Source organism: Sciurus carolinensis, chromosome 1 (genome assembly GCF_902686445.1).
Source record: "Sciurus carolinensis chromosome 1, mSciCar1.2, whole genome shotgun sequence".
NCBI classification, from domain to species: Eukaryota; Metazoa; Chordata; class Mammalia; order Rodentia; family Sciuridae; genus Sciurus; species Sciurus carolinensis.
This window is the reverse complement of record NC_062213.1, coordinates 178,260,020-178,282,187: the sequence shown is the minus strand read 5'-3', so window position 1 is coordinate 178,282,187 and position 22,168 is coordinate 178,260,020. Positions and strand designations below refer to the sequence as shown.

General features: G+C 55.6%; 1 protein-coding gene across 4 annotated transcripts in view; it reads right to left on the bottom strand.

Moving 5' to 3' along the window:
• Nucleotides 1-906: 906 nt before the first annotated feature.
• The window catches only part of Hivep3 (HIVEP zinc finger 3), a 460,068-nt gene continuing 438,806 nt past the window's right edge, over nucleotides 907-22,168 (bottom strand). For all 4 annotated transcript variants that reach the window (XM_047541216.1, XM_047541224.1, XM_047541232.1 and 1 more), the window contains 4 exons: nucleotides 17,480-17,655; nucleotides 11,632-11,718; nucleotides 6,432-7,363; nucleotides 907-5,342 (listed from right to left, as the gene is read on the bottom strand). In XM_047541216.1, coding sequence (XP_047397172.1) covers nucleotides 4,545-5,342; nucleotides 6,432-7,363; nucleotides 11,632-11,718; nucleotides 17,480-17,655 — 1,993 coding nt within the window. In that variant the 3' untranslated portion in view covers nucleotides 907-4,544. The remainder of the gene's footprint in view (nucleotides 5,343-6,431; nucleotides 7,364-11,631; nucleotides 11,719-17,479; nucleotides 17,656-22,168) is intronic.

The window sequence follows — 22,168 nt, the reverse complement described above, 5'->3', positions numbered from 1 at the left end:
GAGCAGTTAGGTGGCTTGCCTAAGATCACACAGGCAAGAAGTGGCTGTGCCAGGATTGGAATTCAAGTTGCCTCCTATAATCAATTGAATGGCAGCAGATCCTAATCCCCAGAATCTGTGAGTGTGCCCTTGTTTGGAACAGGGTATTTGCGGATATAATTCAGGATCTTGAGATGAGCTCACCTTGGATTAGTGTAGGCCTTTATTCAATGACTGGTGTGCCCAGAGGAGGAGAGGAAAAGACACACAGAGAGGTGCAGACAAGACAGACACAGGAGTGACAGCTCCCAAACTGGAAAGACCCAGAAGAGTGGCTGGATCACCAGAAGCTAGGAGAGGAGCCGGGAACAGAGCCTCCTTCAAGTCGCGGAAGGAGCCAATCCTGCAGAAACCTTGATTTCAGACTTCTGGCTTCTAGGATCGTGGGAGGACACATAGAAATGCTGTTGACAGCAGCTGGTTGATGGTAATTTGTCATGGCAGGCCCAGGAGGTAGATGTAGGCCCTGATCCCAGGGTGATATATCCAGTGCTTCCTTGCCAGGTCTGGCAGTGAGGGCCCTAAGACAGTACTGGCTGTGTGACTGTGGCCTAGTCACTCCCCTTCTGGGTCAAATTGGTCCCTAGTAAATGAGCACGCGGGACCCTGATTGTCCCCCTAATTCTGACATTCTGCAACCCTCGAAAAGACCATGAGCCAGGCAAACAGGGCTATGTTGGGATTTTCAAATTTATTCCAACGTGCTATATTTTTTTTTAAAAAATATCCTCCGGCTGAACACTCAGCCGGAGCTGTAATAAAGGCAATTATTATACTTGTAAAAACTTCTCATTCACAGTACAGATGTAATTTACAACAAAGGTCACACACATCAATACTGAGCATTTTTTTCCTTTTGTACGTCAGACTCTGTGCTTTAGACCTGCATGGATTTTTTGTTGAGTTTTTTTTTTTTTCTTTTGCACTGATATTTACCATACTGACATTGCAAGATGCAAATGTAGAAACTGGAGTTTAAATAAAATTACAGGCAAAACTACCCCATCCCAGTGCAGTTACTGTACATATCTACAGTACGATTTTTGGAATGTATTGCCATTTAAGAACATAGAAACTTTCTACAGACAATTTCACGAACAGAATACATACACCTTTTAGGAAAAAAAAAGGCAAATATTTATCTTACAGAGAGCATGTATCTTACATCTGCCTACACATTTCCTTTTTTTCTGTTTCTTTTCATTTCTTTTAACACTAGATTTAGTAAAGTGATCATAAGTGCCGATGCGTTTTTTTTTTTTTTTTTCCTAATGGGAAGCAGACTGGAATCACAACACGGAAGCAGAGTTTGCGGCACAGGTCTTCGGGAACTTTCTCCCCCTGGGCGACACAGCAGACTGGTCTCCGAGGATGACTGCTCGGCCAGGACTTTTGCAACGAGAAAGACTTGTGTGGAGCAAGATCTGGAGAGGAATTCAGCTCGGATCTGTTGCTTATCCCTGTTCCAGAGGACTGGGTGGGAAGTAAGCAGGGTCTAGAGGAATCTGGAAGCTAATTCTTTTAGACTTTTTCTGACAGAGGGAGGCAGAGGAACTTGAGTCTGGGAGAGTGGGCAGCTTGTTGCTGTCAGGCCCTTGGAGGGTCTCAGTGACTGGGACCAGAGTATAAGCTACGGGCAGGGATAGGAGAGAGCAGGCCTGCCCTTGGAGAAGAAGGAGTTGGTACCCAGAATGACTGCTATTGCCAAGGTTTGAAGGGCATCCTGGAGGGTAGGCCTGGGTGGGGGGAAGTGGATTGGGACCCCCCCAGCAGAAGGCAAGGTTTGACTGGAAACCTCAGCAAGTTGGTTCTTCCCCCATGGCCAACACCCAAGGACCAGAGCTAGTCTGTCCCAAGAAATGGCATTTCGGCAGAGCCAGCCCAGGTGTTTGCACCACATCAGCCTGCCTGCCCCCAGCAGCATCATAGGCAGGGGCTGGCAGAGGGCGGAGGCCCAGAGGGGCCATGGATGGAGAGAGGATTTTCCCAAAGCAGGGTGTTGTGCATTTGGGTTGGAGGACCAGTGCCCAGGACAGTGGGGCCCAGGGTCTGGCAGAAAGGGTTAGAGCTGAGCTTTGTGGTGACATCAATTCAGTTCCTCTGTGCACCTGTGGGGCAGCAGCACTTAGGCTAGGTTCTATGAATGTATTCTGTCCCTGACCCTTAGGTTTCCCGTGACTCCTGGCCGATTATCTCTTTGGGGGACTGCAAGGACTCTCTCCCTTGCTGGCCACACTGTCCATTACTAGGCTGTCCAGGAAGGGGAGCTTGGTGGATGGGCTATTAAGTACAGAGGGGACAATGCCTGGGAGAGCTTGGGGTGTATAGAAGGGTAGAGGGGTGTGGCTACCCCCAAGGTCAGGAGCGAGACCAGCGGTCGAGGACAGGAAGCTCTTGCCCTGTATCCAGCTTCTGGGGCTCAGCTCTTGAAGCCTCTGATCTGTGAAGGCTGTCTTAGGGGTTCAGGCTGAATAGCATGAGGAGAGCCCATGACAGAGACCAGGGTTCTGTGACCAGGACCCAGGCTCTAACCCACTTGCTACAGGTCCAAAGAGGGTCAGTATGGTCCAGGTGGGCTTGCTGGTTTCTCCTAATGTGGGCAGGAGCCCTAGCCTGAGTTAAGCAGCCAGGGGCTTCCCAGTTCCCCAGCACTTGGGAGCACAGTAGACCTGCCAGAGGCCCTGCCCCTTTCGACTTAGCTTGGAGCAAGGCAAGGGAGAATGAGCGGGTGTTCCGGTGGAGGCTGGGCCTGTGGCTGGTTTGTCCATCCTGCAGGGGCCCAGCAGGGAAAGGCCCTGGACTGGAGGGAGAGAAGGATGGCCAAGCCCAAGGCTGAGCCCTCCATCTGCAGCCTGGCTGAGGTCTGGGAACTGGCCAGACAGGTCCCTGCCCCATGTAAGATGGCACCAGCACCTAATCGGGGTGGGACACAAGCATGGTCCTTGTGCTTTTCCCTCTTGTAGAATGTTAATCATTTCTGGAAAGAGGGGGTGGGGGGAGTTGTCCTGTCCCGGGTGGAACTGGGAACCTTAAACAGCAGTCCCGAGGGGCACTCGCTTTTCCATTTAATCATGGGCGAAACATGCTAGAGGCTGTTCCATATTTTAACTTGGGATTTAAATTTCTGGTCACATTATTTTTCTTAAAATGCAGGGGGTTTTGTTTATTTTTGTTTTTGTCCCAGGTAATAGAGAAAAAGGATGTGGGACAGTTCACAAATCTTCTAGGTTGGGAGAAGAGACTAGGAGGAGGTGGGTGGGTATGCCAAGCACCATCTTCTCTTTCTAGATTTATAGATTTTTTTTTTTGGTTGTCTTAAAAGAGATTTAAGCCAAAAAGTAGGCCTGGGCAGTTCCCACTAGTCACAGTTTGGGGTGTTTCCTCGGGTAGTGGAGGCCTGACCGTGTGGGGAGGGGATGGAGAAACCGGTCCTGCTACAAGGGACCAAGAGCCCTGTAGGTTCACAGTGCGGAGCCCTGGAAAAGCCCAGCCACGAAGGAAGTAAGGCCCCTGTACTCCAGGGACTGAGGTGAACAGAATGCAAACCCCAAGCTATGGATAGTCCCTAGGCTTGGCTTCAACCTCTCAGCCTGTGGGTAGTTCTGATCCTAGTGGGGCAGCCGATGGCCAGGGCCAGGAGAGCAAGGCAGAAGTCAGGTGTGCCAGAGCCAGGGACGGGACAGTAGGGCTCCTTTCCCAGCCTAGGGACTGGGGGGGGGATGGTGGGTACTGAAGGGAGGAGCTGTAACATGGTTTGCCCACATGTAAAAGGTCCACGATACCCAGGTATCCGGGACCCCTGGGGGAACCAACCAGCTCTTACCTTCCACCTGCTTCTACTATTTTGAGTTGAAATTCTAGTTAAAGTTATCTTTTCCCCCTCTTTTTCTTGCAAAGAGTAAAAGGAAAAAGGAGAAGATGATTTCTCAGGGTCCTGCCTGCGTTCGTGTCCCTCTGCCTCAGGCTGCTGGCCCTTCGCTGGCAGAAAGGAGTGGCCACTAGCTGGGGCAGGGGAGGGGGGATAAAGCAGCAATAAAAGGAACCCTAACTTCTGTACATGGGACTGCTTGCGTCTACATTTAATTATATGTTTTTAAAAGTTTCTTTTGTTCTGTGCCCTCAGTGCATCCCTTTTCCCTCGGCCAACGGCTACCTCTTGCTGTCCTCGGAGGCGGTGGCTGCTGACTGCAGAGGTGGCAGGAAAGGCCCCTCCTGCAGCCTTTCCTAAAAAGCACAAACTATCCACAGCCTCAGGCTCCTTGTGGGTTTGTTTTTATGTATGTGTGTGATTTGTTTTCTTTTCAAGCAACAAAAGGTATAGAAAAAGGCACAGGTAACTGCATACGTGGGAAGATATAACAGATGGGAGCCGAGCAGAAGCTGTGTGGACAGATGGACAGATGGGACGGGGGCCCATGGGAGCAAGATGACTCGAGGAAGTTGGCTGCAGACGTCTGTTGCGGAACACCGGAAGCCAGATGCTGAAGCAGTCGGACGGAGAGAGGCTAAGAGCTTGGGGGGGCCCTGTCCTTGGGCTGGGGTGGCGATGCCCTGGGCTCCCCACTACCTGAGGGCTTGGGGGAGCCCTGCCGGGTCCTGGGTTCCCCAGAGAGGTTCCTCCTCCGGGCTGGAAAGCGAGCAGAGACCTCAGCCAGGCAGCCCATAGAGCTGCTGCGGTCCAGTGGTGGGGCGGCCGAGGCTTCAGGGTTGGCCAGCGTGCATGGTGACTCCAAGTGGGGGCTCCAGGACTGTGCCACCTGTTGGCCCTGGGGTGGCCGTGGGGTGCAGGGGCTGTGTGTGGCTGTGGGTTCCACAGGCACCTTGGCCCCATGGGGCTCCCAGTCAGGAGGTCTGCCCGGGCCTCTGCCTGTCCTCTCCCCCTCCTTGGGGTAGTCCCTGCCCTCCAGCTCCGAGGAGAGTGTGAACTTGGAGACCTTAGCCACAGGGGACACGGAGGCTGATGAGGTTCCAGTGGGACTCCAGCGGCCTCGCTCCTGGGCCTCTCGGGCCCCTGTCAGGTCGCTGCCACCCCCTGAGAAGCCGCTGACCCAGGCTGTGGAAGGCCCTGGCAGCAGGGTGGGGTGGGCCCCAGGCCGGGCTTGTACCATCTGGATCCCACCAATGGGAATCAAGGGGCACGGGGCACGGGGAAGGTGCTGGGAGTGCAGAGGCAGGTGGCTGAAGATGTTCTCCTCTGTCCGGGCCGGGATGTGGCCGTGGAAGTCATGGGGGGCAGAGAAGGGTCGGGAGGAGGGAGGACGAGCAGGGCCAGGCGAGCAGGTTGGACTTCGGGACTCGGCCTTCTGCAGGGTTCAGAAAACAAGACAGGGGAAGGCAGGGTTACATGCCGGCACACAGAGGACTGAGGCCTAGAGGCATGGACAGCAGTGAGTCCCAGACCACAGCGTGAAACCAGCTGAGCTGGGGCCAGAACCAGGGCTGCTGGCTCTCTGCTCACCATGACGCCCCGGGCTCCATCTGCAGCTCTACAAGGACCATGAGCACGCTCTGCCCCACCGTCTTCATACCCCTGGCCAGGATGTTGGGAGGAGGGGTGCTCAGGTGAAGGGGACCCTGTTGTCACCTGGCCTGGCCCTCTATCTTGGTTCTACTGCTCTTTGTTCCTAAAATGGTCTTCATTCATTCAACTTCAGCCTGGCATATAGGTCGCCACACAAGGCTATTGACCTTCCACCGAGGAATTCTAATGTGACCCCCAAATTAAAAATCAAGCAAGATTTCTCCAGGAGTGACAATATCAGGTCATAACACAGTGGCAGAAAAGGCGTTGGAAGGTGAAGTTGCCAACGATGGTGTTGTCAGTGGTGGGGACCTGCAGCTGTGATGACAGCGATGGTGGTGGCACAGAGACGGCATGACAGTAGGGTGGTGACTGTGTGGGTGATGGGACAACGCTGAGCAGGCTGACAGGTGGCATCAGGGGGGTGCTGAGGTACAGTGACAATGGGTGGCGTGGGTCAATGGCAACTGTGCTCATGGTGTGACAGGAGCCATATTGGTTGTGGGGAGCTGGGAGGATGACATTGGAGATGGGGATGATCTGGGTCAAGCTCTGCCATCTGCCTAAAGGATCCAAGGTTGGGTCAGGTGGGGAACAACACAAGTGATCACACCCACATCCAAGGCCACAGCTCTCCCTAGGGGTAGGACCCTGACCCGTCAACTCCAGAGCCCATGCCTGCTGCTGCTGAGGGGGCGACCAAGAGTCATAACCCAGATGGCTGAGGGTGCCTGGCATGGGATGGGTAATCCAGCTGCTGGATTACCAGGAAACTACTTAGCTGGCAGAGTTGCTCAGCTCCAGGTGTGAAGCTCAGAAAGTGTGAACTTGTAACCCTCCCACCCCCAGGAGTGACACGGCAGGAACTCACCCACGTGGAGGTGCAGGTCTCGGGGCTTCTGCCAAGAAGTTTGTGAGGTAGAGGTGTGGGCGGGAAGAGAACCCGCGGAGCTGGCCCCAAGCCTGGGCCATACTCGCCCGCTGCGGGGCTGCCCGGCCCACTCAGGGCCCACTTCCATGGCAGCGCTGACCGTGGCGGTGACTCAGCCTGACCCAGAGACCATCTCCTGGTGGGTGAGTGTCTGGGGGTGCCTGGATCTGTGGTTCCCTCGAGTTCTGGGGATAGATGTGTTCGAGGGGCCAGTTCTCTTCCCAGGGGGTGGGGAGTAAGAGAAGACAGTGCAAGTCTTGGAGACCCACAAGGAGGAGGGACCATGTCCCTTCCTGAACCCATCTGGGGGCCAGGAATGCTTGCGACTGAGGCCTGGGATTCTCGGGCCGGTGAACACTGCTGGGGAGATGAGTCGTTTTTGGTTAGTGAGTGTTTGCGGGCGAGTGGTGGACGGCTGCCTGCTTCTTTGCTTGGGGACCATGTCCTTCTGGGGGACATGGCCTTAGAGCCCAGGGCTGAGCCTGTGTCCTTCTCCACAGGGCCTGATGGGGCCAGTCCCAGCTGGGGAAGACCCAGGATGCTCTGGCTGGACGTGGAGCAACTGCTGGCTGTCAAGTGCTCGGCGTCAGAGACCGAGCCGCTTCGTGTGGCCTCGTTGTCAGAGATGGCATCTGGGGGCTGAGGACCCTGAACGGGTGAGGAGTCTGCCCGCATTGTGGCTGTCAGACCAGGTGGAGGCGCCTCTGAAGATGGCCGGGACAGCTCGTCCTGGCTCTCCTCCTCGTCCTCATCCTCATCTTCATCCAGGTCTGAGTCTGAGTCTGAGTCCTCCAGGTCTGAAAACTGGTGCTCCTCCACAGCCTCGGAGCCCTCTCGCCCTTCCGAGTCCTGGAACGGGTCGTCGCTGGTTCCTGAGGGGGGATGCGGGAGACCTGCAGTCAGCCATGGCTGCTCCTTCTAAAGCCCAGTTTCCTGGTCTGCCACCCAGGCAGAATTGCCATGGCAATGGCACAAGATCCCCGGGTGGACCCGGCAACAGAACAGATGTGAGAATGCTTTGTAAGTCATCGTGAACAACGATGACTTCATCTCTACCATGTGCTAGTGCAGATCTAAGAGCTGTAAGTATATTCATCCACATAGTCCTCAAAGAATGCTGGGATTAGTCTAATCTTCAGGTTATAGATGAGGAAACTGAGGTAAGAGAGTTAGTTACCCAAGGAGGTAGCAGTAGGTCTGGGGCTGAACCACAGCAGGTAAGACAGCCTCCTTTTTCATTAATAATCAGAGCTGACTTCACCACGAGCAAGTTATGTTGCCTTGCTGTGCCTCAGTCTCCCCTTTTGTCAAACAGATATGACAGTCTCACCTCATAGGGTTAGCTAGGAGGAGAAAATGCAGGTTTGGTAACTAGCGAGGGTTCCAAAATTGTAGTCACTGTGAATTCATTAATGATGAAATTTATCATTCCAAGCTGGCCTGCACGATCAGTCTAAACACACATCTGACACTGTGACCAGGGTGCTGCTGGCTGGCACAGTGGCATTTGATAGGTAGTAGAAAGTGGCCCCTGTGAACAGCTTGGCTAAGCTGGCCTTAAGTCACAGAGCAGGGCCCACCCTGCCATGTTCTTGTCCTGAGATGCCACTACCCTTTGGAAACCTATGCTGCTCCTAATCTTGGGGAAGCAGCTCTGAAATGCCAGCTTCTTGGTCTGGCTTCTCATGGGGCAGCTTGGACCAGGTGGGTCACCATTAAGTCTAGTCTGAGATACATCTGAAATGGACAGCATTCTTTCTAGATGCTGCAGAGAGCTCTGCTGATGTTTGGCCCACCTGGAAGGCCCTGAGGTTTGGGTCCTGCTGGCCCATTGCTAGATAATGGCAACCCCATGTTTCTGGCTGGAGTGTGGGCTGGTGACAGGTGGGCTGAACCATCAGGTAGCCCATCACTCACATATGCCACTACTGTACCTGCTACTGACTAGGACAGCCAGACACCGGAGCTGACCCAGCTCCCTGGTGCACCCAGGCTTTGGATCTCCTCCAGGCCCAGCTTCCCCCAGGCTAGGATGCCCAGCGTCACTGCTTCCAGATAATCAATATGCAGAACTAAGATGCCCAGGATGGACAAAAGTGGGCATTTAGTGGGATGCAGGTGCAAAACTACGGGGTGGAGCTAGAGAGGGCCACAAGGTGAAGGGCAGTCTCCTGGCACCAGAGAGCAAAAAGATGAGGCACCTGGAAGAAACAGGGGATGGGGCAGGTGCTTGGGATAGAAAGGGGGATAGAGATGGTGGGGGCAAAATTTTGAAATTTGTTCCCAGGCCAAACTGGAGTCCCCTTGCCAAGGACTTTGGCAGGAGACTACTGCAGTCCCAGGAGTTCACCTACCCCTGCTCCTCACTCAGATATGGTAAAACCCAGGCACAGAGAGGGCAGGGGTATACCAAGATCACCCATTGAGCTCCTGGCTGAGTCAGAACTAAGGTTCACAGCCCTTGTATTATTACACTGACAACTTAAAAATGATTTTATACTTTGAAAAATATTCATGCCCTTGGTTTGAATCCTAACTTCACCATCTCCTTGATGTGTGACACTAACTCATACTTTCTTTTTGTTCAGTTTTCTCATCTATAAAATGGGGAGGGGGACTAGTAACAATAGTTACCTCCTGAAGGTGTTGTGAGGGTTCTGAGGTCCAGCGCACAGTTAGCACCCGATAAGCCTTAGCTCTGACCAGCTCCATCTCGGAGGCAGGTAGCTGGGCAGCATTGTGAGCATTTTGCAGATCAAAGTCAGATGGGTGGTGCTGCTGGTGAGAGAGTCAGGACCAGCATCTCCTGATGTTCATCAGGAGGGCCCCTGAAGACCTTCTTTACTGATGGGGAAGGCCCAGAGACTGAGGTGGCCTGTCCTGGTCATCCCCCATATGAATAATGGTAGCCAAGTGTGCCCTGCCTTGTGCATACTTGGCACACCTTCCACTTCCAGGTTCCCGCAGGACTCTAGGGGACATGTCCCTGTCTGGCTCACTCCTTCCCGATGCCTCTCACAGAGATACCCGGCCCCTGGCCACTGCTGGGATCAAGGATAAAGCTCAACAAGTCCTGTCAGGCACGAGCTCAGGGCCCTGGGACCATCGAAGGAGGTCGGCAGAAAGCAGCATGCCACGGCGCCACAGTGTGGGCCATGACTGGGATGAACCACACGGTGGCGCTCGCGCTCAACATCATCTTCGCCGGGGCGGGGCTGCAACGCTGGCCACCGGAGGCTAGGTGCCTTCCAAGCTGTCGTCCAGCACACCCCAACTCCTGATGCCCTGAATCTGCCTAGTCGCGGAAGGTGGCAACTCCATCCTTCCAGTCTCTTAGGCTATACACCTTAGAGCCATCCTTGTGTTCCTTTTCCCTTAACCTCTTCTTCTCCCATCTCTGATGTGACAGCAAGATCTGTGAGCTCTACCTCAGAATCTACCCAGAATTCGACCACTTCTCGCCTGCACTTCGCACAGCCAGCCCGAGCCTACCTGAGCCTACCTTGCGCTTGACCTGAACCACTGCCTCCCCTGCGCCCCCTGCCGGCCATGCCCTGTACTCAGCCAGAGTCCTGGTGGTTGGAGGACGTTCCCAGTTCTACCCTCCTTACACTGAATGACAACCAAGCTCACCCCCTTGACCTTCCCCGCCCAAGGGCTCTGACCCACTGTCCTGGTGTCAGCGGGCTCCAGCCACCCGAGTTAAGTGCTGTGGTCTTAGGGACTGAGCACCTGCTGCTTCCTCTGCCAGAGAACTCTCCGCAGACCCCAGGTGGCTATGTTCCAGTCTCCCAGATGGTCTTTGGCCTTTTATTTTTTGTTCTGCCTCTCTCGCCTGCTCCATTCCACATTTATTCAATGTCAGCCTCCCCCTCTAGAGCACAGGCTTCCTGACACTGTACAATGGAGTTCAGAACAGAGCTGTCCTCAAGGAGTTGCTTCCGGAAGGACTGTGTAGACTTCATCCTCACAAAAGTGAATGTGGTCATCCTTGTTTGCCCCACTGGGAAAGTGAGGTTGGGTGGGAGGCAGGGACCACCAGGGAGGCTGTGGGTTGGGCTCAGCCTCCCCCTGCAAAGGGACAGTTTGGAGCCAGTGTATCTCTGTGACCTTGAGTGACTGCCTTTACCTGTCTGAACTTTACTTTTTTGAAATGCAGAAACACAAGTTTCTACCACCTGTTTGGAGGACCTAATGAAACCATATCTGTAAATGGCCTGATGTGCATTCTTAACAAGCGTGGGAGACCCACAGTTTGGTGTTGGGAAGTACAGGTCCAACTTCACTGTGTTCTGTTCTATAGGTGGTTTATTCTACTTAAAAGGAAACATGATTTAACTCTTTTTTTAAGACTGCAAATATATCTCCAAATCCAAAAAATGAAAACCGAACAAGACACACACACACACACAGTTTCCCCTTGTTACAGTCTAAGTACTGATCCTAATTTTAAGAAATCTGTGGTTAGAGATTTGTCTCTGCTGGAGGGCTACCTGTCCATCTGCCAAAGCCCGCCTGGCCTCCTACCTGATGCTGAGGTCAGGCAGTGCTCACCAGACCCACGACCTCAATCAGCTCTCCCCTCTTCCCTGTGTGCTGGGAGACTGGCTCTAGCATGTCTCTTGGTGCTGGAGGACCGTGGCTGGGTTGTGGTGGTGGGATGGGGTTTGGCAGGTGACAGGGGCTGTTGGATCTGGCTTTGGTGTTCTTGGAACCCTCAGGCCCATGTCAGAGTGTGGTTGTGGAGCTTGTAGAGTAAGTACCCAGAGTCACTGTGAAGGTCTGCTGAGCTGTTTCAGGGCCTGCGTTTAGAATGTGCCTGGCTGGTAGTGGGCACTCATCGCTGACTGCGATTGCGTATGTGCTCATACCCAGTGAACATTCACGGATTCCACGGGCAATGGGGCTCCGCTTCACATGGTGGGAGGCAGCGTACAATAGCCACGCTGAGCAGCAGCCCCGGGAGTGGGGGCCATCATCTGTGAATTCAACCTTTGTGCCCCAGCAGTTGAGGAAACTGGAAAGGAAAGGCAAGGGAGGGAGGGTGGGAGGCAGGGGTGGAGGGGGCAGCAGTGGAGAGGAGGGCGGACGGGAAGGGAGAGGGAGAGGGGCAGGGAGGGCGGGCGTGCCCACTCCTTACCCTCTTCGGCTTCCAGCTCCTCCAGCACCCCTGTCTCTTGGCACTTTTTGCTGTGGGCTTTCGACTTCATGTGCTTAGTCAGATTCCCTGGAAAGAAACGAGGACAGACTCAGGTTCAGCTGCAGGACAGGCTGGGGAGGGCCAGAGGCAGTCGTGGCTTCTCGCACCAGTCAAGGCCTTGCCCGAGGCAGGGGCTGGGCAGGGGCCAGGCACCCCTCTGCCCCAATGCTCAGGCCAAGACACGCAGCCAGAAGACATGCAGCCAGAGCTGCGGGTCCTGATGGAACACAGGACTGGGATGGGGAGGGCGTGGGGCTGTGAAGGGACAGGATACAATGAGAGAAAGAAATGCTGGTTAAAACACAAAACAAAACAAAACAAAAAAAAAAAAAAAATTAAAAGATCCCTCAAGTGCAATAGTTTTTTCCTGATTCTGATTTGAGTCTGGGCCCAGGAGCTGGCGACTTGCCTCAGACAGGATGACTGGCCACCTCACGTGCTGGAGTGACATGGGGGCTCCCACTGAGCAACATGGAGGGTGGGGATTGAACATGCCCTCTGGTCCAGGCAGCCCATAGGGCAGAATCTTAGGGTCTGTGAAGAGGAACCGGGCAGTTATTCTTAGGATTGGAGAGAGAACAGAAAGTGAGAGTGACATCTACTGGCCAGGAACCTGGGAGCCGCCGGGCCGGGGCTCAAGCCTGGCTTCCTTGGTGGAGTCTCTTTGCTGAGACCCTCTCCCCAGGCAATGTGCAGTGCAGACACAGGATGCAGGTGGTTCAGGGAAGGGCCGGGCAGCCCGGCCCTTCCCTGCCCCTTGCCTACGAAACCCTCAGGGGAGGCCAACTCTGCTCCACGTCTTAATAGCAGCCCTGCAGGCTATGGAGCAGGGGCCACGGCTCTGTGAGATGAGGACAACAGGAACAGCAGCTTCGTTCCCCTCTCCCTGCCGTGTGCACAGCACTTCCCAGACCACAGGTTCTGTGGACAGCCGTGTCCTGGGAGGACCCGTCAAGCACCCCCAGCACGCCCCAGAAGAACACAGGCCAGAAGCCTCAGGATGTTCCTTTGGGCCCACCTGTCAATCCCAAACTGTGCTTCGAGACTTGTTGTGTTTCCATATACACTATCCCATAATAAATCATAAGTTCCCTGAGTCAGGTGCTTTGTCTCATGAACTTTATTAATTGAATGAATGGATTAGGAGAGGAAAGAGTTAGGCATCCTGGAATGGATGAAAGAGAGATTTGTGCAGGGATGGATGGCTAAGTGGATAGAGGAAATATGGAAAGCAGAATAGGAAGAGAATAAATCGATGGGAGGGAGAGAATGAGTTGAATAGATAGGGTAGATGAGTGGACCAGGGAAATTCGTGGAAGGATGGATGGAAAGGGGGTCAGTAAACACATGGGCAGAAGGAGAACAGCTGGCTGGCTCACACACATGTGGATGTGGGAGACCAGACAGTAGGATAGAGGGACAGGAAGCTGCATGAAAGGAGAGATGGACGGGAGGACAAATGGAGAGTGGGAGGAACAGAGAGGAGGGAAAGTCAATGCGTGGAGAAATGAATAGGAAGACGATTAGAGGAGATGCATGGGGGGGTGAGCGGGGGACCACCCACGGATGACCGAAGAGTGCTTCTCAATCATCCTTTGGGAGAACTTTGGGGTTTTGCTGAGGGGTCGGGGGGGGACCTTAAGCTGGGGTTCCCTGGGGTGCAAGGAGCCAAGGGCAGCAGGATAGATGAAGAGGTGTCCTCCCCTCATTCAACTGGACAGAAACCTGGCTGCTCTACTCCTGACCATCCTCCCGAGACAACTTATGGCCAAAAGGGTTCCCAAAGGTCCCTATCCAGCCTCGTGAACCGCCATCTTCACCATCATGAGCCTGAAGATAGTTAAGAGGTGGGAAGAGGCTGCTGGGGCTTCCATAGACCAGAGACACCAACCCCTCAAGGCCTGGAACCAACCCCCCTCCACTGACTACCCCAGGCCGCCAAGGACATGAACACTACTCATTCTGGTTGTCATGCCATTTGTCATCATTACCCCCTGGATGGTTTAGGTTTATTGCCAACCACGTTAGACGCTGAGCACACCGTGGGTGTACAGTGGCCCGGTAGGGAAATGCCATCAGAAGTGTCGGGAGGGATTTCACAGACCATATAATCCAACCCCCATCAGGCTGAGGCCCGTCCCTGCTGCTGACCTAACTCTGGGCTCAGGTGCAGACGACACCATTAGATAAGATCACCGGCTGTCCTGGGTGGTGACAGGGCTTCCCTTAACCAACACAGTTGACACGTGGCCCAAAGTCACAGTGCTAGTTAGTGTAGGGCACTGACTGGGCCCAGGTCTCAGGGCTCCAGAGGCCTTGCTGGCTCCATGCAGGGAAGGAAAGGAATAAGAGCATTCTGAGCACGAGGCCTAGGGGGCCTGGGCTCTGCCCCTGCTGGCTGTGTGACCCTGAGCAAGCTTTGTAACTTGCTGAGTCCATTTCTGCAACTGTAAAGTGATACCTACCTCGTGGGGATGCCGAGAGGATGTGAAGACACAACCCATGTGGCAGCAGAGTGTGGCTGGCGCAGAGCAGACCCCGCCTCCATGAGATCACCCAGGGACTCTGCCACACACCCAGCTGGGCCAGGAGGAGAGAGACACCCAGGAGATGTTCATGAGGAAATGGCTTTCGGTCTGGGCCTCAGGGGTGCTCAGGAGAAGGCCCACAAAGTCCCCATTCTGAAGGTCTGCCTCTCCTCTGCCACCACCCCCGAGGCTGCAGGGAGGCCGAGGTGACTCTGCAGGTCATAGGAGCAGACACTGGATGACAGCCCTGAGTGTCATCCTGTCTCCCTCCCTGACTCCTCTGAACAGGGAGAGGCTTCCTCAACACTGCAGGCTCAGCCTGGAGGCCATTTCCCTGTTGAGGGGCAGAGACACAGCTTCTCGCAGTCAACCCGGCCCCCCACTGAAAGAGACAAGCTGGAGAGGAGGAGAGGCCAGTGGATGGAAAGTGATGGGAGACCTGCCCCCACCCTGCTGGCCGAGTGGACTCGAGGCCTGTCCACAGCTGCCATCTCTGTCCTCTGAGATTGTGATCGGCGCAACAGCCTGCACATGGCGCGGCCACCCTGCTGACCTCTGGAAACCACCTGAGGAAAACAGACCGACCTCTCCAGGTCAGGAGCCTTTGCTCCTCAGGTAGCTCCCAGGGGCCTGAGCTGCCACCTCCACGTCTGACACATAGACGAGACACAGACAGGCAGACAGAGACAGACAGGAAGGGCTCTCAGGCACGGCACAGCCAGCAGGGGTGACAGGGGCCCCGAGGACTGCCAGGCCACAGCTCAAGGGAGAGAGAGGAGAGTGGTGGAGGTCGCCTGAGAGGTGTGCAGACAGTCCAGAGGACGGGGGCCGATGTTATCAGACTTGGCCCCGAGGAGGGCCAACAGCTCCAGTGTCCTCCCTGCTCCATGCCCGTCTGCTCTCTGCTTCCAACTGCCACCACCCCAAGAGGCCCCCTCTGCTAGGCAGAGTTCGAGATTCTGCCTTTTCAGATGTCCTCTGGCTTTGGCAGGGAAAATCCTGGGCCGATAGCCAAGCTTCCCAGGCCTGGCCCTCTGGGCACTACAGGCTGCCCTGCTTCCGAGGACACTCCACCGCGTCCCATCTGCTCCGATTCTGTCCTTTGGAGCCTCCAGGCTCTGGTAGCTCAGAGAGACCCAGGAAGGGATATCAGGCCAGGAGTGGCCTCCACGAGGCGACTCCTAGAAAGTGGGGGTTCCCATGAAGACCCCAGATCCTACTCAGACCTGGCAAAACAGGCAAGGCAGAGGAATTGAGTGGGGTCCCTCGGGACTGCCTGTGCTGGGAAGTCGGTGGGGATGGGCTTTTCCTGTCTTACATGCAGAGGCTGAGGCTCCTGGACAGCTGTGTGCTGGTCACCAGTGTGCACGAGGCCTGGGGCCACGAGGCTCTCTCAGCACCTCATGCAGAGCCTGGAGCTCTGTGTACCCCTGGACACTCTGGGCATAGGGGCAGCATTTGCCACCCACTCCAGAGGCCATCTGACTGCAGATCTGGCCATTCATTCCCTACAGAGGGAGGAGGACCTGCTCCCGAGAGGGAGAGGAAGGCCTGGTGCCTTGAGGCAGGGGCTCTTGTGCACGGTCACTCTGGTTCTGGGACTCACTTTCTTTAGCTTCACAGGGGCTTGAACAAGAAGTCCTCCACTCTTAGAGCTGAAGACTATATTACTTAAATTGTCAGTCAATTATTCCCATCTTTCTCTTCCATAAAATCCCAACTGGCTTCTTAAGGCCACAGGAAATTGGATTGGAGGGGACATGTGGGGGCAGAGCCTGTGCCCAGGGTTGAGCTGAGTTGAGCTGCCTTGGGTATGGTGGGGCTGTAGGGATGGATGCCTTTGAGGTGCTCATCAGGCAGGGTAGGGGGCTCCGGGCCTATCTGCACTCTCCAGGCACTTTTTGGGACATTGTTTCTGAGACACTAAGAGAGAAGAGGACACAGAAAAGGAAGTGGGAGGATGTGTAGCTCTGTCCAACCCAAAACCTTGGTGAGAAAATTTGAGTTCAGCCCAGAGACGATGTCAAGAGGACAGAGGAGGGTAGGGGTCAGCTAATGGGGTTGGGAGCCCGGAAGCAGGAACCTGGCCAGAGAGGAGGCCACTGAGTCAGGGGATGTGATAAACTGGCCCCTGATCTAGCACGGAAAGAATGCGAGGGGCCAGGCAACAAGAGGACGGAGGAAGGAGGGCAATTGGAGCTCCACTGGGATCTCTCCACAGAGGCTGCCTAGCTGTCATCACTGGGAGCAGCCTTATCAACAGAAGAAAGGACACATGGCAAAGCCCAAGTCTGCACTGCGTAAGTTCCCTGGGAAACCATGTGGGCCATCATGAAGGCCACCAACGTGCTCAGAGGAGAAGACAGCACCTTTGTGTCCAAATCATGACGCGGGCATTTGCAAAGCATAAGAAGCTGAAACCAGCAGGGTGCTGAGGGCCAGTGCCTCCCTCCCAGGCACCCGCTTCTGCTCAGCTCCCAAGAACAGTGAGCAAGAGGCAGGACCCTGCCTGCAGATCTTGCAGGGAAAGAACTAGCTCCACCCAAGAATCCCATGGGCCTGGTTCATTCACCTCCCCAGCACCTGGGCTGCAGCACGCCTGGCCCCATGTTACCCATCACAGCTCTCTGGGACGCATGCTCTCAACAGCCAGTCCTTCCTTTCATAGGGACCGCCAGAGCCTGTCCTGACCCTGATGCGGGGTGTGGCCGGGGCAGGAGTGACGCTGCTGGCCTAGGGGTGGGGCAGCTGGGCCCTTTGCTAAGAGCTACTGAGAAGCCTGGTGGAGCAGGGCATGGCGGGAGCGGTGAGGAGGGGTGGAGGGGGTGAACTCTGCACAAGACGTGTGAGCATGCGAGTGTGCGGAGTGGCCCAGAGTGGGATGGATTTCCAGATGCAAGAGCGGCAGTGACAAGTGTGGATGCTGGACGTCATCAGATCAGTGGATAAACGGCTAAGGAGACATGCAAAAGGAAGAGTGATGAGGTAAGTAGAAAACCAAGAACTGGGCAAGAGTGCCACCAGGGGGCGGGGCTGGCCAGGTGCGGGGAGGGGCTGTGTGCGGGATCCAGGAGCACCTGCGGGGGCAGCCATGGGTGCCACCACCCAGTCTGGAGCCAGCTGCTCTGCCATGGGCACCCGGGTGGGTGGGAACCCAGGAAACAGGTGTCAGGCCCCAGGCGAAGAGGCCTGTGCTGGGGCTCCCAGAGGGGAGCTCCCTGCGGTGGGCAGAGCCAGTGCCCCGGCTGGCTGTCTCTTACCTTTGGTTTTAAAAGCAAAGTGACAGTGCTTGCACACATAGGGCCGGACGTCAGTGTGGGTGCGGATGTGTTTCTTCAGCATGCTGGGCTTCTTGCAGCGAATTCCACACTCCTCACAAACATATTTCCCTCGGCCGCGGCCTCGCACATATACATACTCTTCGTTTGATTTGTACCTATGAGCAACAGGTGTCATGTAAAGGAAAAAAAAAAAAAAAACGGGGAGGAGAAGAGGCAGGTTCCCACCTCCGAAGATACACGGCTTCCTAGCTTTGCCCAGCCCGGGAGCGACGCCTGCAGTGGACGATACGGAACCACACAGCACCGTGGGCTGGGAGGAAGCGAGTTGCCCTGGACCCACGGTGGTCCCCTGCACCTTGTCCCTCTGAAAGGCAGGCCACACCTTCCCTTCTCCCCAGAGCAGCAGGCCCTGGTGCTTCCTGCCAAGGGAAGCCAAGCCGCAGTTCTGACGAGCTCCTTTCCACAGCCAGCCCTGACAATGGGGCCACAGAGTGAGGGCCACACAGGACAGCCGCTGAAGGCCACCAGAGTCGCAGAGAATAAAATCCCATGAAATAACAGCAGTAGCTCTAGAAGCTGTAATTCACCAAGCTCACCTTGTGCTGGGAACTTCACCTGAATTAAATCACAATGACCTCACGAGAAAGAGGACCCTGACCCCAGGTTCAGAAAGGGCAAGACATTCACCCAAGATCCCACAGCCAGAAAGGGACAGAACCAGGACTTGAACCTGCCTACCCTGAACCTATCCACTTCCCATGAGGGGCAAAAACAATCCATCAGGAAGCCACCTTGACACTCCAGGGAGGCCAATGCTAGGGACCACCATTATTTCCCTGGCCTCAGAGCTTGGACGCCAGGAGCCCGTGCTCTCTCCCTCACCCCTGGCTCAGTCAAGCTGCAAGCTCTGTAGGACCCAGATTCCCAGGCAGATCGGGAATCGCCAAGAGCTCTCAACCTGCTTGCTGGGGCTCAGGTCACTGAGGCCCTGGGCCCTGAACTGGGCACTCTCATTTCCACCCGCAGAAGGAAGTCCACAAGGCCCACGGGCTCCGCCGATGGTGAGCGGACTGCCGTGTTCTAGCACTGTAAGTGTGCACGTCTCCAGACGCCGGTGGGCGAGGCCGTGGCAGGCCACGGGCATCCTGGCCGACTTCCAGGGGAAAGCTCTCTGACTCATGAAGCCCCAGGGCCGCTGGCAGGGCGCTTTGCAGGAGGTGAGCATGCCTTCCACTCCTGCCAGCAAGAACTGCCCATCACCACACTCAAGTGAGAGGGCTGCAGAGTGACTGGGGGAAGCCAGGAGGTGACGGCAAGGGCCTAGCCCTGCTCCAGGGGCCTCGGCTGAGGGTCGAGAGGATGTCACAGGAACAGGCCTGAGATGGCTCTGTGAGCGCTGCGACAGCAGTGGAAGGGCTGCCCCACACCCACGCTCACCCGCACCCACACACACACACCCACTCACACCCCAATTACACACGTCCCTCAAACTCTAACTCACACGCATACCCACTCATGCACTCTCACGTGTGTTCCACACCCAGTTGCGCTACCCCTCACATCACTCAGACACCCTACAGACTCTCGCACATGCATCCCCACGTTCAAAGCCCAAACACACCCCTCACACTCAGTCACACACACTTACACACGGTCACGCCCAGTTGCAGCCCCTCACACTCACTCACGCCCACCCAGCCACACTCACCTTCTCACACAGACCTCACACTCACCCTCGCACACACACACACCCCATCCTCACGCTCACACACTCACTCACACATCTCACACACCCTCACTCCTGCCCCATGCTCCTTGTATTCACACACTTGCACACACTCCTCATACGCCCCACGCTCAGGCTCTCACAGACACACCACCACACTCAGACCTCACACTTGTTCACACACAAGCTAATTTTGGCCATCTGACTCTCAAGGGGTCTAAAACTGCCCTTCCTTCACCTTTACAGGTGCTGACCAGCCGGGCAGGCAGGGTCCTCAGGCCCCCAGGCCACCTCAACCACGGTCAGGGGCACGCGCCATCTTGTGTTCAAGAGGAGAACTGCAGGCTGTGGAGGGGCGTAGCGGAGAAGCAACTGCGTGGTGCTCTCAGGAAGAGCACCCTCCTGTCAAACAGGGATGTCTGCTACTGAATGACAAGTGTTCACCAACACACAGCTGTCCACACCTGACTTTTATTCCCACGTCCCCCTGTGCCCTGGGACCCAGTCTTCAGGGAAAGCAGGTTGAGACAGGGCACCCTTTCCCAACTAGGAGAGGAAGAGAGGGTGACCAGGTCTCCTTGTGCTGGCGGTGCCACGGCCACCCGACACCAACCTCCACTCAGCCCTGCCTGGCGGGTCCACGAGACTTGAGTTCCTCTGACCACCGAGCACGACGGTGTCCTTCAGAGTCTGATTTCCTCCACCCTACAGCTCCCCGTGCTGCCCACAGCCTCTTGACCTCTGCTGCACCCGGGCTCTGCTCTATGCTCAGCCAATGCAGGAGTGGCCCTAGCATCACCCATCTCTGCTGTCTCAGCCCCCTTCATTCCTTCCTCCATATCAAGCTCAAACGAACGGCACAGGGTCTTCAGAGAGAAAGAAGGAGAAGAGACGGAGACCTCAAGGGCGGTACCTTGACTGCGGCGCACACAGAGCCATATACCATGCCTTGCCGTGCCATGGAAGGTGTGTGCCATCTGCTGGGGAGCACCAAGGGAGAGCCCGGGCGGGCACAGTTGGGGAGGATGGTGAGAGGAGGAAGGGAGGACTCCCCGCAGGGACCCAGGCGCAGCGGCAGGGCCTGGGGCGTGGTGGGCGAGAGGAGTTGAGGCTGGACACGCAGCGCAGACCAGCGCACCCAGCGCACCATCGGGGGCCACATTAAGAAGTTCAGATCTGCTCAAAGTTGTCTCTCATGTAGATATAAAGGCCAAAGACAGGCTGGCTCTGGGCGCATGGGTGTGGTTTAGAGGAGGGGAGTCCAGGATCCTGTGCCAGGACATACATGAGGGGTCTTCTGGTACGGATGCCACAGCCCTCAGTGGCCATTTGGGGCAGGGGTCAGAATGAGGGAGAAGCAAAGATCCCAAGTTCACAGCTTGGCTCCCTCAAGTGGCGCTGTTCAAGGGTGAGAGGGGTGCCATGGGGGTCCTGATTTTCAGCTGCTGTTCTCACACTCAGAGAGGGACGTGAAGAAATGTCAACCCATGGGAGTCTGCGGGACGCAGGAGAGCTTTTGTGCAGAACTATCAGGAGAAGGAGACGTGCAAGAGAAAGAAAAGCTAGATGAGAATAGTGTCGTGGGCAGAGGCCTGGGTGGCCCCAAGGATAAGGTGAGCAGAAAAAGATGGTACCAGGGACCCCTCCCCAAACAGAGGAGCCAGGAGAGGCTGTGGTTTGGAAGCCCAGAGGAGAGGGCTTTCAGAAGGGCGGGCCAGTGGAGTCCAAGGTGGTGGAGAGCCCGAGCGGGCTGCTCAGGGCTAAGCTCTGGCAAAGACGGGAGCCTGCGACTTCTCTACTCCATGGCGGCTGGGCCACGTCCTGTCCAGCTTTGTGTTTCCTGAAAAGCACGGCACAGGGGCAGCTGTGTGTCAGCGTGTCTGGTCCCTTCTGCCTGAGGACCCAGTGCCGCTGCCTGCACAGAGGTCCCCCTCACCTGCTGACATCTCCTGGCTCCTTCCATCCACGGACACAGGCTTAGCACTCTCCCATCTCAAGCCACCCTGGATCCCAAACCGCTTCAGCTCCAGCTCCGTGGCTGGCCCATACAGCCCGAGTCTGGAAAGGGCTGTCCGTACTTGCCATCCACCCTCCTCACCATTCCAGGCTGCACAGTCACTGCAGTCCAGCTTTGCTGACCACCAGTCCTTGTCAAGGTCACAGGATTACCTTATCCTGTCTGCCCTGCCTTCTGCCTTCTGGAAGCACCTGCTTGGCTGGAGGCAGCTGCTTGGCTGGGGTGACCTGGTCCTATAGACTGGGCAGATCCTTCATTGCCCATCCTCCCTCAGCTGGTGCTCCCCAGGATGGACTTCTCACCTCACATCTTCCAGGTGGCTTCCCACCTGGCACTGACAGCTCCCCTCTTTCCAGCTCCAACCATGTGTACTAGCTGAAAATCCAACTGCTCCTTAACATCTACCTGGGGGACTTTAGGTGTCTCTAGTGAAAGGTGGTCAGTGGGAGGAAGTTAGGTCACAGGGAGTGCCCTTGAAGGGGAAATTGGGACCCTGGTCCCTTCCTCTCTTTTTGCTTCATGACCACCATGAGATGAGCAGCTTCCTCTGCCATATGCTCACCACCACAATATGCTGCTTCACCAAAGGCCCACAGGTGAATGGGCCAAGTGACCATGGACTGAAACCTCTGAAACCATGAGCCAAAGCAAACATTTCTTCATTTAAGTTGATTATCTCAAGTATTTTGTCACAGTAACAGAAAGTTGGCGAACAGGTACAAGGCCCAAAAGGTTCAAGTGACTTGGCCAAGACCACCCTGAGGCAATCTTTCTACTTAGTACCTGTCCCTATGTACACTTGCTGCACTAATACTCTCAGATGGTACTGACCAAGGCTTCCTTGGCACCTTCCCTCTCTGGTTTCCCAGGGACATGTGACACTGCAGACAAGCAAGAACGGCATTGGTCTCTACCCAGCCCTTCC